The sequence below is a fragment of the Raphanus sativus genome, chromosome 7, assembly GCF_000801105.2.
Source record: "Raphanus sativus cultivar WK10039 chromosome 7, ASM80110v3, whole genome shotgun sequence".
NCBI lineage: Eukaryota > Viridiplantae > Streptophyta > Magnoliopsida > Brassicales > Brassicaceae > Raphanus > Raphanus sativus.
The window spans coordinates 6,787,818-6,801,713 of NC_079517.1; the positions used below are offsets into that span (position 1 = coordinate 6,787,818).

At 33.9% G+C, this 13,896-nt stretch overlaps 3 protein-coding genes and 1 long non-coding RNA gene across 4 annotated transcripts in view; 2 read left to right on the top strand and 2 right to left on the bottom strand.

Moving 5' to 3' along the window:
- Positions 1 to 4,924, top strand: part of LOC108814534 (copper-transporting ATPase PAA2, chloroplastic) — a 7,504-nt gene extending 2,580 nt beyond the window's left edge. Inside the window, exons 7-17 of the mRNA XM_056990990.1 lie at positions 1,101 to 1,211; positions 1,300 to 1,368; positions 1,810 to 1,919; positions 2,084 to 2,189; positions 2,412 to 2,478; positions 2,891 to 2,970; positions 3,152 to 3,606; positions 3,809 to 3,983; positions 4,110 to 4,241; positions 4,401 to 4,551; positions 4,695 to 4,924. Of these exons, the coding sequence (XP_056846970.1) occupies positions 1,101 to 1,211; positions 1,300 to 1,368; positions 1,810 to 1,919; positions 2,084 to 2,189; positions 2,412 to 2,478; positions 2,891 to 2,970; positions 3,152 to 3,606; positions 3,809 to 3,983; positions 4,110 to 4,241; positions 4,401 to 4,551; positions 4,695 to 4,783 (1,545 nt within the window). The 3' untranslated portion in view covers positions 4,784 to 4,924. The remainder of the gene's footprint in view (positions 1 to 1,100; positions 1,212 to 1,299; positions 1,369 to 1,809; positions 1,920 to 2,083; positions 2,190 to 2,411; positions 2,479 to 2,890; positions 2,971 to 3,151; positions 3,607 to 3,808; positions 3,984 to 4,109; positions 4,242 to 4,400; positions 4,552 to 4,694) is intronic.
- Positions 4,925 to 5,849: 925 nt separating this feature from the next.
- Positions 5,850 to 6,635, bottom strand: LOC108814639 (protein OXIDATIVE STRESS 3 LIKE 1; the record flags this gene model as incomplete). Its single annotated transcript, XM_018587254.2, is given in 2 exon segments — positions 5,850 to 6,137; positions 6,232 to 6,635. Coding segments are annotated over 2 exon segments (503 nt in total), but the record flags the coding sequence as incomplete, so codon positions are not given.
- A 1,836-nt stretch (positions 6,636 to 8,471) lies between these two features.
- On the top strand, positions 8,472 to 10,908 carry LOC130497449 (uncharacterized). Its single transcript, XR_008936435.1, has 2 exons — positions 8,472 to 10,613; positions 10,719 to 10,908. It is a non-coding gene; the product is annotated as an uncharacterized LOC130497449 (long non-coding RNA).
- A 1,799-nt stretch (positions 10,909 to 12,707) lies between these two features.
- On the bottom strand, positions 12,708 to 13,827 carry LOC108817141 (ethylene-responsive transcription factor ERF016). The gene has a single exon (XM_018589752.2). It carries the CDS (start codon positions 13,685 to 13,687, stop codon positions 12,998 to 13,000), a length of 690 nt encoding a protein of 229 aa, XP_018445254.1. The 5' UTR covers positions 13,688 to 13,827; the 3' UTR covers positions 12,708 to 12,997.
- Positions 13,828 to 13,896: the final 69 nt, after the last annotated feature.

Consider the following 13,896-nt stretch of genomic DNA (forward strand, 5'->3'; position numbering starts at 1 on the left):
ATATTTATAATATTTAAACATAAATTCAGATTGAAAATTAACATTTGTAGTTATAATAAAAATTAAAAGTTTAAAAAATATTTTGATATAAATTTTAAATTCCTAACTAAAATAATATAGAAATGAGTCATATTTTTTTCCAATTCCAAATCTTAGCATTCTTAATAACAAATAAAATAATTTATAAATACATAAAATATATAAACATATTTGAAATTAAATAAATTTGTTAAAAAAAATCTTACGCCATTGTTGTTTATTTCTATAGTTTGACCCGTGGCCGTATAAATATTTGCTTTCACTTCCAATTTTTATTTGTTCTAATGATAATATATATATATATAATATATAAACATTTAAAACAAAAATTGTTTAGCATAACATTTTAAAACAAAATTGTTAGCATAACATTTTTAAACAAAATTTTATTTATTATTTTAAATAATTATATTATGTGATTTTAATCGTCTATTATATCACAGTGTATCAATATAAAATCGAATATTTATAACTAATTGGACTTATATTATAAAAGTGTTATACTAACAATTTATAAATAAAATTTTTATATTTTATTTATATGATATATAAATTGATTTTGATGTGCGATTTATTTTATTATTTTTTATTAATAAATATTTGAAAAAATATTAAATATTAACAAAAAATCTATAAGAATTTTATTTTGGTTAAGATTCATTCTATTAAACAAATATATTATTTAAATTAGGAAAATACATTAAATACTTAAATCTATCATTTAAATAAGGAAAAGACAAATTCTCTACTATCTTTGTTACCAAACAAAAAAAAAAGTTTTAAGATTCATATCCCTATTACCAAACAGAAGCTTAAAGTACTTCTACTTTAATAAGATAGATATTTGGATATATCAGTGTTCGGAAAAAAAAAGGTTTGAGATATACCAGCTCGTTATAATTCAGTTAAATTTCACATTCTCGTCTGCACCGTCATAATGGATATGGGTTATAATAATTCTTGTTTTCTCAAAGCAGCATGGTTATTATTCCTTGTGAGTGTTTAGCTCTGAAAGTTCCTGTTGTCGTTCTCATCAAGTTGAATTGAATTTTTGGGCATAGGGGAATGTGCTAGCTGGAAGAAGTGTTGTGGATGAATCTATGCTGACAGGAGAGTCACTTCCCGTGTATAAAGAAGAAGGTTGCTCAGTTTCAGCGGGAACAATAAACTGGGTATGTACAGGTTACCTTAACAAAGTTGAGGGGGAATTATTGCTGCTTAGCTGCAATAAAAACCAGAAATTTTCTTTACCTATTTCAGGATGGCCCTCTACGGATTGAAGCTTCTTCTACTGGCTCCAACTCAACAATATCTAAAATCGTCAAAATGGTTAGTGTCTCTGAATTTTGAGCCAACGGAATCTCATAAAAGTTATACATTGTGTGAGGGTTAATTTCATCAGTTAGAGTGTAAAACGTTGGAGCTGTTCAAAACATCACGTGAAAAGGAAAAATGTAGCCATTAATCTCTATAGTTTGTAGCCGACTTTCCTCCTCCAAAACAAAAGGAGGAAGGACAGCTAAAAATAGAAATATCAGTCGCAACCTGCATATAGAAACCTGATTTCAGACAAAAAAAAGTATGTACAGAATTAAGTCAAACCCCCGGGTTCCTCTGTAGTAAGTCTTTACTTCATCGACATCCTCTCTTGTCTGGAATTAGGTTAATCTACAACATATGGATGAGCTCTATTTATAGGATTGTTTGGATTACGAGGATGCTTTGTGAGAATTTAAAATATGAATACCTTATGAAACACTTAAATTTTAGGTTGAGGACGCTCAAGGTAATGCAGCTCCTGTACAGAGGCTGGCAGATGCAATAGCCGGACCATTTGTCTATACTATAATGTCTTTATCTGCAGTGACGTTTGCCTTCTGGTATGATTTTCTTTTCAAAGAAATAACATCTGAAATTCCAATATGATACTTATATTTGTTTTGGCAGGAATGTGTTTATTTAGTTGTAGTGTAAACGAAGCATCATGTGTCAATTTTCTGTTCAGGATCACCAAGTGAAAGACTCAATTATTTTCATGCTTCAGGTATTACGTTGGTTCACACATCTTCCCAGATGTTTTGCTTAATGATATTGCTGGACCTGATGGAGATCCTTTGGCACTAAGCATAAAACTGGCCGTGGATGTCTTGGTGAGTGAGCCATGAAAAGTCAAGTGTATTTTTCATGTGAAATATCAAAATATGAGTTGTTATATTGGGAATAGTCGGACTTAATGAGGGAAGTAATATGTTGATTGTGTGGAGATAATGTGAATTAGCGAAGGGAATATAGGATAAAAGAGGAATAGTGAGAAACTTTGAATAAAAACATCATATTGTACAGATGATCAACTCCTTTTTCTGGTTTACCAGGTAGTTTCCTGCCCCTGTGCACTGGGCCTTGCAACACCAACCGCCATATTAATTGGCACATCTCTTGGTACGTTATCGAGCATTTGTTTTGCTTGCACTTAAAAGTCCGACAACCTAGTCGATAAGAGTAACCCACAAAGATTTTAAGTTATTGGGAGATCCGAGATGATACTGAAGCTACCAATTGTTCTCTGCTCTTTTCTTTTACTACCTTAATTAATAAAAGATCACTTATTGGTTTTAAAATTTTTGTTGTTTATGGTGTCTTCAGATATTATAAAAATTACTAAAATTGGCCTAGATAAAGAACCAACTTTCTAGTTGGAGCCGTATCCACTTCAGACTGCAGCCATTGTGGTTTTCATTCATATTTTAGGGGTAGTTGAACATTATATCACTAGAAATTTTGTAATGGTAACAATAGATTCAAGATTGTTGAAACAGTCAGAAGCTAACAGGGTGAAATCTCCTATGTCCAGGAGCAAAGCGAGGATATCTTATCAGAGGAGGAGATGTCTTAGAACGCCTGGCCTCCATTGATTGTATTGCTTTAGACAAGGTATTGCTAATTTTTTGGAGCCTCCTATGATATTTCACCAATCTCTCTATCTCTCCTATCTCTTGGTTATGTAAAAATGGAACTGCTAGAAAATATGACATGTATATAAACAGCTCCCATTTCCCCTCTAGGTTGAGTTATGGTTTTCACCATGGATCATCATTTGCATTATGTTTTCTAGACAGGGACTCTTACTGAAGGAAGACCCATCGTCTCTGGTGTTGGGTCTTTAATTTACGAAGAAAAAGAAGTTCTTAAACTAGCTGCTGCGGTGGAGAAGACAGCAACACACCCAATAGCGAAGGCTATTGTAAACGAGGCATTAGCGCTGAATCTGGAAACTCCAGAAACAAGAGGCCAATTGACAGAACCAGGCTTTGGAACTCTGGCAGAAATAGATGGACGTTTGGTTGCTGTGGGTGCACTCGAATGGGTTTCCAATCGTTTCCACAAAAAGAACGACTCCTCGGACGTAGTTAAGCTGGAAAGCTATTTGGATCATAAACTATCCAGCTCATCATTGACGTCCAGGTATTCAAAGACCGTTGTCTACGTTGGACGCGAAGGAGAAGGGATTATTGGTGCTATTGCAATATCTGATTGCTTGCGCAAAGATGCTGAGTTTACTGTAGCCAGGTAGTTTTCACCTTCCTTTTTTACCGTCCCTATTTTAATAAAACTAAACAAATGGCTTAAACTTTTGAGAGAGTGCATGCTTTCATGAAACTAAGTACTACTCCTAGTGATTCTCTTTTCAGTTTTAGTGCTATTTTTTGGCCTAACTGAAACAGCAGTTATCGAGGGTGTCTAAAGTCTTATGTTGGTCTTCTTATTAAAGGCTTCAGGAGAAAGGCATCAAAACAGTCCTCTTATCAGGGGATAGGGAAGGAGCAGTGGCAACAGTGGCAAAGAATGTGGGGATTGAGAGTGAATCAACCAACTATTCTTTGTCTCCGGATAAGAAGTTTGAGTTTATATCTAATCTTCAATCCTCTGGACATCGCGTCGCTATGGTAAGATCTTCAATTGAATTGCAAGAATCATCATTTTCAACTTGTTTCCCATGTAAGATCGTAAAGTTAAAGAAAATGGAATGGATTAGGCTCTCACGGAATATTTTGTGTGTGTGTGTTCCGAAGGTGGGTGATGGCATAAACGATGCCCCTTCGTTGGCTCAAGCTGATGTCGGAATAGCTCTAAAGATCGAGGCACAAGAAAACGCTGCATCGAATGCAGCATCGGTCATACTTGTCCGCAACAAACTCTCACATGTAAATATTCCTTGCTATATAATCAAATTCTTTACGAGTTAACTTGCATATTCATCCACGAGACCAGAACCAAAACCAGATAAGTTATTTGTTCAAGGCTCAGTGCTAATATAAGCTTCATCACTTTTAAGTTGTTTTTTTCTTTTGTTTCTTATATAGGTTGTGGATGCACTGAGTCTTGCACAAGCGACAATGTCGAAAGTTTATCAGAATCTGGCATGGGCAATTGCATATAATGTCATCTCGATCCCTATAGCTGCAGGTGTCTTGCTTCCTCAGTATGATTTCGCCATGACACCTTCCTTATCCGGTAAGTGTGCTTCATTTCAGTTATAAATTACCCAAGAAAACAAACAAGAGTTTCCTCTCTGTGGATTTCAGTCCAATTATATATACTATGGTTAAAGTTTTTTTGTTACTATGGTTAAGTTATACTATTAATTTTGCCTTCAGGTGGACTAATGGCACTGAGCTCGATATTTGTCGTCTCAAATTCATTACTTCTCCAGCTCCATAAATCTGAAACAAGTGGAAACAGCTAGAAAGCTGGTTCCATCTGTTTTGGAGACCGAGAAGAAACAATAAATGGTTTTGTATAATAGAGAGTATGAATCTTGTAATTAATATACATAGAATCTTGATGTTAATAGTATTTGATAAGATTTTACGAAAGGTTTGACTTACGAGCAGCCGACCAATGACCAAATAATTGAACTAATAAAATTTTTGACCTTTGTATAGTTTCTTCTGTGACATATATGTTACACAAATTCCATCACGACTTTCATCCTCAATATCTCCCTTCTAACCAGCAAAAATCACGTTGAACCACTTGCTTCCAAATTTGGCCAAATAAGTGCGGACAAAAATGCGTCTGCGTGGAAAATGTACTCAGAGAAGGTTGGTGTGTCAGACTCAAACCACCCCCATCCTCTCATTCTCACCAAACATAACCTTATCACTTTGGTATCCTTTCCTCTCACCAAACGTATCCTTATCACTTTCATATTTTATTTATCAATTCCTACTGGCCACTTTAAAGATAAATATAAATATTATTTCATATGGTTTAGCATTTTAAACTTGGATTGGATAAGAACAATTGAGAATTTCAGATTCCCACCCGTAGATATCAGATTTGAGTGCGCCAAGATTTGAGCGGTATAGAATTGATTACCTCTATTTTTCTAAAACAAAAAAAAAAATTGAAAAAGATGTGTGGATCCATTTCAAAGATTTGATTGAAACTCGTATATACATTCTCCGGACGTTACTCCAAAAAGAAAAAAACTAAAAAGGGTTAAACTTTAAAACATAAGATTTGATTAATAAAACAACTGTTAACATCCCTACGAGTCGCTGGACCCAACACCACTAGCCGTCGCCGGAAAACACCTCGGAATATCCGCCACCGAGTACGATCTCCACGCACAAAAACCCGTCGAAGACGACGACGACTTAGTCGACTTCAAGTCCCCAAAAGACTCTCGACTTCTACTAGGATACAGCGGAGGAAGCATCATACTACCATGTCTCTGCCTCGGAGGAGATCCCGATGTCGTCGGGCTCGACGATCCCGGCGAAGAAGACGAATCTCCTCAGGAGGAAGAAGAAGAAGAGCCTTCTCTCGCCATCACACCAGCAGCAACCGCCATGGCCAGCGTCAAAGCGCTCCTGCTCGAGCTCATGACGTGTTTCTTCGAGATCCCGCCACGTGGAGTCGTTTTGCTGTTCTCCCAGATCTGATGGCAGAGGAGGTTCCTCCTCCGACGGCTGTATGGATTCTCCGGCTTCGCCAGGTCTTTCATCGACGAGGAGGAAGTCAACGCCGACGCAGCCGCCGCTAAGTTCGTGAAAGACTTCGACTTTCCGCTGTAATAGTTCGATATCCCTTTCCTACACAACACATTCACACCAAATCAGAAAGTTTCCAAATTTGTACCAGATTCAGACAGGAGTTTCCAAATTTAGAAAGTTTTTGTGAATTTACCTAACGGGCAAGACTTCTTCGAGAGATTCCATCAGATCAAGAGGACCTTTGTAGGAGGACTCAGCTTCGTTGTTCTCTTCTCCGTCGCCGTGAAACTCTTCTTCATTGTCGTCACTGTTCCTCCCAATGGAAGAAGACGCCGAAGAAGAAGAGAAAGACTCAGAAGAAGACTGATCACCGTTGAAATTAAACATATAAGATTCAACTCTATCCATCGCGCAATGACTTAAGCAGAAAACTTTGCAACTTTTGTGATATTACTCTCAAAACTCACAATACATACAGATGGGAAATGAAAGAGAAGAGAAGATGAGATGTTTTTATACTAGGTGCTCTGGTGGTTTTCTTATAAACTTTAAATAATAAAAACAAAAAGCAATAATTATTATTTTATCACGTTGTCATTAATTGTTTGAAAAGATTTTAAAATTGAAAAGAAAAAGTGAGGAAGGAAAGAAGAGGATAAGTTAAGTATTTGAGGGGAAGGACAGAGAGGGGACAGAAGAAACTGTTGGCTTAACCTTATCCTCATCCACGCACTCTGCATGCACTTCTCACATTTTTTTCTTTATTTCCAATTTGGTTCTCCTACTTTTCTTTTTCTCATATTTCCAACCCTAATATTTTTCTTTCTCTAGGAATAGGAATTTCTGGTTATTCAATCATAATAAGTTCTTCGTGTAAACTAGTTTAAGTTCTAAAATTATTTATTTATTTTACGAATAAAATTTCTTGTTTATCTGTGAATTTTTACTCAGAATTTATGTATATCTCATGTTTTGTTTTTAATAATTCAGATTTCAGAATGCATCTTTAATTTATTTTGTTATAAAACATTAACAATAATAATATTTAAAGCCTTAGTCAGTGTTTAATCTTTTTTCTCTTGCATTATTTCTTTTCAAAATATTTTTTCAATAATCAGTACATTTTGATAATGTTAACTGCATAATTTTTTATAGTATAACATATGTTTGGTTTGGCGATTAAATCTCATTTTGACACAGATTTTAACTGAAGAGATTTGGTTTTTCTTTTAATCGATAATTTATTTCTGTTTTTTTATTGAGTTACTGATTGGTTTTGATGTTTTTTTTTCTCTTTTCCTTTATAAACCATTGTAATTTTTTTTATAATCAATCATTTATGTGATGAATAGTGTTTATCAACTCAGTTAATTTTTATGTTAGTTTTTTCCGTCAAAATTAGATGTAATCTATTTTTTCATAAATTTTATTTTGAAACATTTAACATTCGTGTGGATTATGTTCTTTCTAAAGTATATGGTGGATATATTGATTTAAATTTGTCAAAAAATAGAATTTGGTCATTTGATTTATTGATTGTTTAACGAAGGCATTTTATATAAGTATTTAGTTTTAGATATGTAGTTTCGTGCTAATGTGAAATCTTTGTGGGTTATTTTAGATCCAATCTACTTTGTTTATTTTTGTTTGTTTTGTGTTTGTTGATGTCTTTTGCTTAAATTTAATTATTAGGATCCATGATATTTGTTTTTTCACTTATTTATTAAATTTTATTTTATTGTTTGTCAGTTTAAGTATTGTAAAAATGTATTTCATCTTGTTTTTCTTAGATTTTGTATAATAGATTAGATGATGATTGTATTAAATAAATATATTATTTAACTGTTGAATGATTATATTAATTGTGTTGAAAATTAAAAAAATGTAAATTCAGCAGAACCGAATAATTCAATTGATTATAAGGTTAAAATATGGAATTCACATTAATTAGATGATCTTTTGTATCCAATAAAGAAATATTTATGTGTTCCAAGCAGATTTAAAGAAATGAGCTTAGGCAGTTTTTTCTAAAAATAATCAAATAGTGATTGGTATATGAGCAAAAATAGATCATTTGTTTCTCCGAAAAAAAAATAAACTATTTGCAGACATTCCAATTAGTTGGAGGACTATTTGAAAAATTAGCCTCGTGAAATCAACATTGTTATCTAAACGATATTCCATTAGTATTTTTTAATTCGTTGAAGATAGAGCCATGAACCTTGAACACGTGGCTATTTCTTGACCGTTCCCGCTGGATAGGCACTGGGATGAATGTGACGTGTCGATGACGAGATGGGTCATCTTTTCTTGTCTGAAAAACGGTGAGGCTTATCCACATATGAACGAAGAACCACAAAAGAAAATTCTATTTAAGCCGACAGTCTTTCCTCTTCCGCTTGATTTTATTCATTTTTATTAATATTAATTTATTTTTAAAGAATTGTTGATATTTTTCTTGGAAAAAAAGGAACTGCCGAATAGGATGCTTTCAAAGTTACCACTTTTAGAAGATTTTTATGTTTATCTTCTTCTAGATTCCTTCATTATTACATGTCTAAATTTTCAAGATTTTGTCATTAGTACTTTATAGGTAGAACGCCATTTCTCATAAGTACTATACTTATCGCAATAGCTAAAAAGGAAAAAAGATTGTCAAGAACATTTTTGAATTATACAAAATAATTACTAAAAGTAGTACAAATCTCACACTGCACGAGAAAGCTCAACAAAATTAGATCCGAACGTATGAGGTTAATTACTCGGTAATGTCTGTTTAACGTTATTATTTTTTGTTTTAATTTGCTTCCTCCTCCTAGCTTTTCCTCTGATGCCTCTTCTGGCACTGATTGATTATTATTTTCGGTTTTGAGGCACCGTAATTATACGACACTCTTTAAAAGTGAAATTTTACAAAACAACTAGCCAGTATCATAATATAGTTAATTATTACCTTCGTGGTGCATATAATTAAACGTCTAAACAGTAACACAATATACATGTTTGACATGTATAAATACAGATAATTTGGCAAAACAAAAGAAAGAAGACTAGTAGGTTGCGTAGAGCATTAAAATTCAATCAAAACCGCGTATCAACATAGGATCTCATCTCATCAGGAATCAGGATCATTGTCATGGGTCCTCCTTTAGCCCTCTTCTATAGACCCACTCTCATTGCACTTTTCTCTTTTCAATTACATTTCTACGTGTCCGAACCAGTTAACCCCACTCGATGTTGTTGCCTCCCCCCTCATCGAGTGATCCATCCGATCATGTGGCGTTGCTTAATCCCTTCATCCAATCTGCTCCACGTCATTTATGCTATCCATGATCCACTCCGTAGCTATTTACAATTAAATACCTAAAGTAGTTGAGGCAAGTTTGATAATTTGGTTGCTTATATCTTTACACAACCAACTTCATCTTCAACAACAGCTTGAGAAGGAAGCTCTTCTATTAGACATCAAATTTATTTTAACTCTGGTTCTGCCTCATACTTCGTTCCTTATTTCTCAAGTCTTAACACATTTTCGCTACCAATGTTATCCTGGCCATGTCTAATTAAGAAATATATATTTCGGGGGAGTGTATTTGTGAAAGGAGAAAAATTAGTGTTCCCCGTCACTTGGCATAAATCAATTTCTACCATTTGTTGTTAGATAAAAGCCTTCTAACATGTTAAAATTGCGATTATTTTCTTCAATTCACAAGCAAGATTATTAAATATTTACATAAATGTTTTGTGGTTTATCTTTATGAAGTTACTTGTGGCTTTGAGATCAATTTTTTTTTTATATATCCGAACATTCTTGATATTATATTGGATGCTCAAGATGTTTGACAAAATTTATACCCTATTTTAACCTATAAAAGATTGAAAAGAACGAGCATTCATGACATGTACATGCCATAGACATGAAACCACCACAACAATACTGGCATATTAAGCATAACATTTTACATACTTCGGTTTTATGTCATATCAGATATAATTTTTATGTTAAGTAGCTGACTAGCCTTATTTTTTTCATTTGATAGAGGGTTAGACAGTTCCTTTATAAATCTGCATTTGAATTGCAAGAAGAAGAATTCAATGTGTGTTTTCCATTGTCCAGTGTGGTTGTAATTTTAACGTAAGGGTTAAATTTCTTAAGAAGTCATAAATTTGGAAGAATGGAACTATCCGTGCGTAGCACCTTGGGTAATACTAGTAACCTATACTATAGCTGTTTTCGTATCAATTATTGAAAATTGATACCTATGGCCTATCCGCTTGAATCGAGCTCGATCTTCTGTAGCTGCCTAATTGATTCAAACTACTCAGGTCTTGGGCGACTCTGGTCGTATGATTTACTCGATATTAGGTTCTAGAAAGAATTTTTACCAGATAACTTACGCTCACCCATAATTAGTTAGGCACTCTGATAATCACATGGTACTAACTGAAAAGACTTTTGCCGCCTAAACATGCATTTTTCAATGTCTCGAGAAGAGTTTGTTGATATCTTTGAATGTAAAGTTCTGGCCAGACGAAAGGGAGGAATTACAGACGGTTAAGAAGACCTCAACTAGAGTAAGCTCGTTAGTACTGATCTGTCGTATTCTTTTTGATCACGTGGGTTTCATCATTAGCTACAGAAACTATACATGAAGTAAAGAAATTATCCATATATCACAGGGATGCTTTAGCTAATTAGCTTGTGGACCATTTTCACGACGGGTACTACCTTTATCTTTTTCTTTTGTAACCACTATGAGAGAGTAAATGAGATCTTACAGAAGAAACGTAAGAGTATATGCATATCTTAAAATTGCGACGCCGACGTGGGCATTGTATGTTGGATTTTGTAGTAAAATGTTGTTTTTGATTTTCTGGTCGTCAAAACTTGACAATAGATTGTATAGAACTAAAGGGTATGGGAGCAGGCCCGACTCAAAGTAAATCTGGGCCTTGTGTAAGCTTGTTTTTCTAAACCAAATTTAAGGTCCATATATAGCAAACATGAATTTTGGACCTTTTATTACAAAAATCAAAAATTCATGACCCTAAAGTTCGGATCGAATATTTATAATGCATATTAATTTTGTTTTTTCGTATCAGTTTTTTCGGATATTAATTCGGGTTTTCGGTTTTTGGATTTTTCAAGCTGTCTGTTGGGGTTCGGCTAATAAATATTTTATAATGCATGATTCAAATTGTCTAAAAGACATTTCACTAGCAATGTAAAAAAAAAAAAAAACAAACTATATATGATTTTGTAAGCTATTTTTCATTCAAATATGTTTTGTCCCAACTCACCGCAGTGTAACCGATCTCTCTGTACTAGAGGCTCGTAGTCTCCTATGGCCTATCTAAGGATTTTTGTTGGTAAAAAAACGTAAAAAATCACATTTTAAATTTATTTCTCTTTGTTTCCCTCAGAGCATTGGCTTTGGGGATCAAACTTTTAAAAGTTATTTCAGTGACAAAAATTTATATAACTCTATGGTTGCTATTTTCGTCCTTTCAATGCCATTTGCCATAATAATATCAACTGCTCAGTAACAATAACGTGAACAACAAAGACATGGAAACATTCGATCCTAGCACGGGTATTGATATCTGGTTTATGATCTTTTTAAATCAAGTCGATCATAGTTGCGAAGGCTCGACAAAGCGTAAATTATCTGTGCTCTATTCTAATTAGAGGTGTTTAATCCGAATATCGGTTCGGTTTTAAATTTTTCGGTATTTCAGTATTTTGATTAGTAAAATATAACTATCATTCTAAATCCATATGTGCTTCGTTTAGTTTATATATTGTCGGTCTTTTATTTATTCGGTTTTATACCAAAAGTATAATTATTTAATTTGAAATCATATTATATGAATTTTAGAATCATGTTGTCAATGCAGTCATTTATTAAAAATATATTACATGTTCAAATAAATGGACAAAAAAGTAAAAATGCTTCTACCATCAAATAAATAATCAAATATATAGAATTAAATTCAAAGCTCAAATTTAGAAAATAAAAATAAGAAACAAAACAAAAGAATAAAAGAATTTTTTCCCTTCCTCCATATTTAGTATTCTTCAAAATCATTTTTGATTGAATACAAAACTTTGTCATTTATAGATAAGAAAAAGCTGTGAAAAATTCTACTAACTATTTTCCATAAAATTTATAACTTTCACTTCCATTTAGTCAATGCTAAAATAAAGCAAAAAATATTAAAAACAATATTAAGAAAATAAGAAGTCTAGGTTGTGATGTATTGTTATTTAAATATAGTTTAAGTATTTTACAAATTAAAGTTTCTTTATTAATATAAAAATGTGGTAATGGTCATTAACAAAAAAATAACTTATATAACAAATAGATTTTCATGTGTCGTTATAAAATAGATACATACTTACATGTTTCTAATTTTGATCGGTTTTGTTGGATTTAATCGGTTATAAACCAAACCATATCCAAATCATACGGTTTCTGTAAAATCATATACATTCGATTTATATGGTATATACCAAACTAAACCATATTATCTATTTCAGTTGTTTTGCAATATTGAACAGTCTTAGTTATAATGGAACTTAAATTATTAGTTTTGAAACCAGTTGAACTGCTATTAGTGCATTATATAATATATTTTTTTGTTATGAAAATATTACATACAGATCTATAACGAAATATACTGTAACACACACAAATCCCAACAAGACATGAAGCACTTATAGAAAAAAGAATACGGACCAAAGAATAGGGGTCAAGATTGGCTTGTTTCAAATAAATCAAACCAATCCTGAAAAAACTATAATGGAAGTAATGTGCAATGTAATACAAAGCACATAGACACAAACCAAAAAAAAAAAAATGTGAAATAGATTGATTTAAAAATGACTAGTAGCTTAGTGATTCACCTTGAGTAATAATGGAATTTTTGTTCCAAGATCACTGATAAAAATATGGATCTCAGAAATTCCAAAGGTTAATGCTGTAATGAGAGTAATCATCTTCAGCAACATATGCTCCATCGTAGTAAAAATCAGATGAGAGCTCGTGTTGTGGTTCTTGTGCCGACGGGAAATACAAATTCGTATAATCATCGTCCATGAAATAAGTAGGAAACTCTTCCGAAGTTGTAGGAACCATAAGATTTTCTTCCCACATAAACGGCCAATACGGCGTCGTATCGTTACTATTGCTATTGCAATTACCCTCGTGGTTGTTACTATCTCCCCCAACTTGTCCTAACGTAGGCCCACCACTACCACCACTAGTTTCCCCACGTGCTGAAATTTCCCCTTCTTCCTCCTCCATCCTATCGCCATGTGTCGACGGTAGTTGTTCTTCTTGTTGTTGTTGCTGCGGTGGTGGTGGTAACGGTTCCTCGCAGCCGAAACGGTTAGCTACCACCTGAATCTGCTGCGGCGTCAGAGAACGTCCCCCAGGTATCTCCGGAGGATTATCCGGGAAGTTAAAACGTGCACCGGGGCCGCGGAGGCAGTAAAGAGCCGCGTCGAAAGCACGCGCCGCCTTCTCAGCGGAGTCGAAGGAGCCGAGCCAGATCCTCTCGCGGCTGTTGGGGAGACGAATCTCAGCCACCCATTTGCCCCACTTCCTCTTCCTTACACCTGTGTACTTGGGCAGTGATGCTTCCATATCTCTCTATACAAAACCAAATGCACAGGTAACAGTTTTAGTTATTACAGTTTGGTTCAGGTACTTTTTGGAGTTGACAATATAGTGAGAGTGGCGGCTTGTTAGTTTATTTATATGTGTGTTTGATAAGTAGAGTGTGAGAATTACAGCAGAGCTCTCGTGTTGTATGCGCGTTGACGGAGATGATTTCGTGGAAACACGGATGAAGA

Bases quoted from the DNA above. Each gene is read 5' to 3' on its own strand.
- LOC108817141 (XM_018589752.2), bottom strand. From the start codon at position 13,687: ATGGAAGCATCACTGCCCAAGTACACAGGTGTAAGGAAGAGGAAGTGG.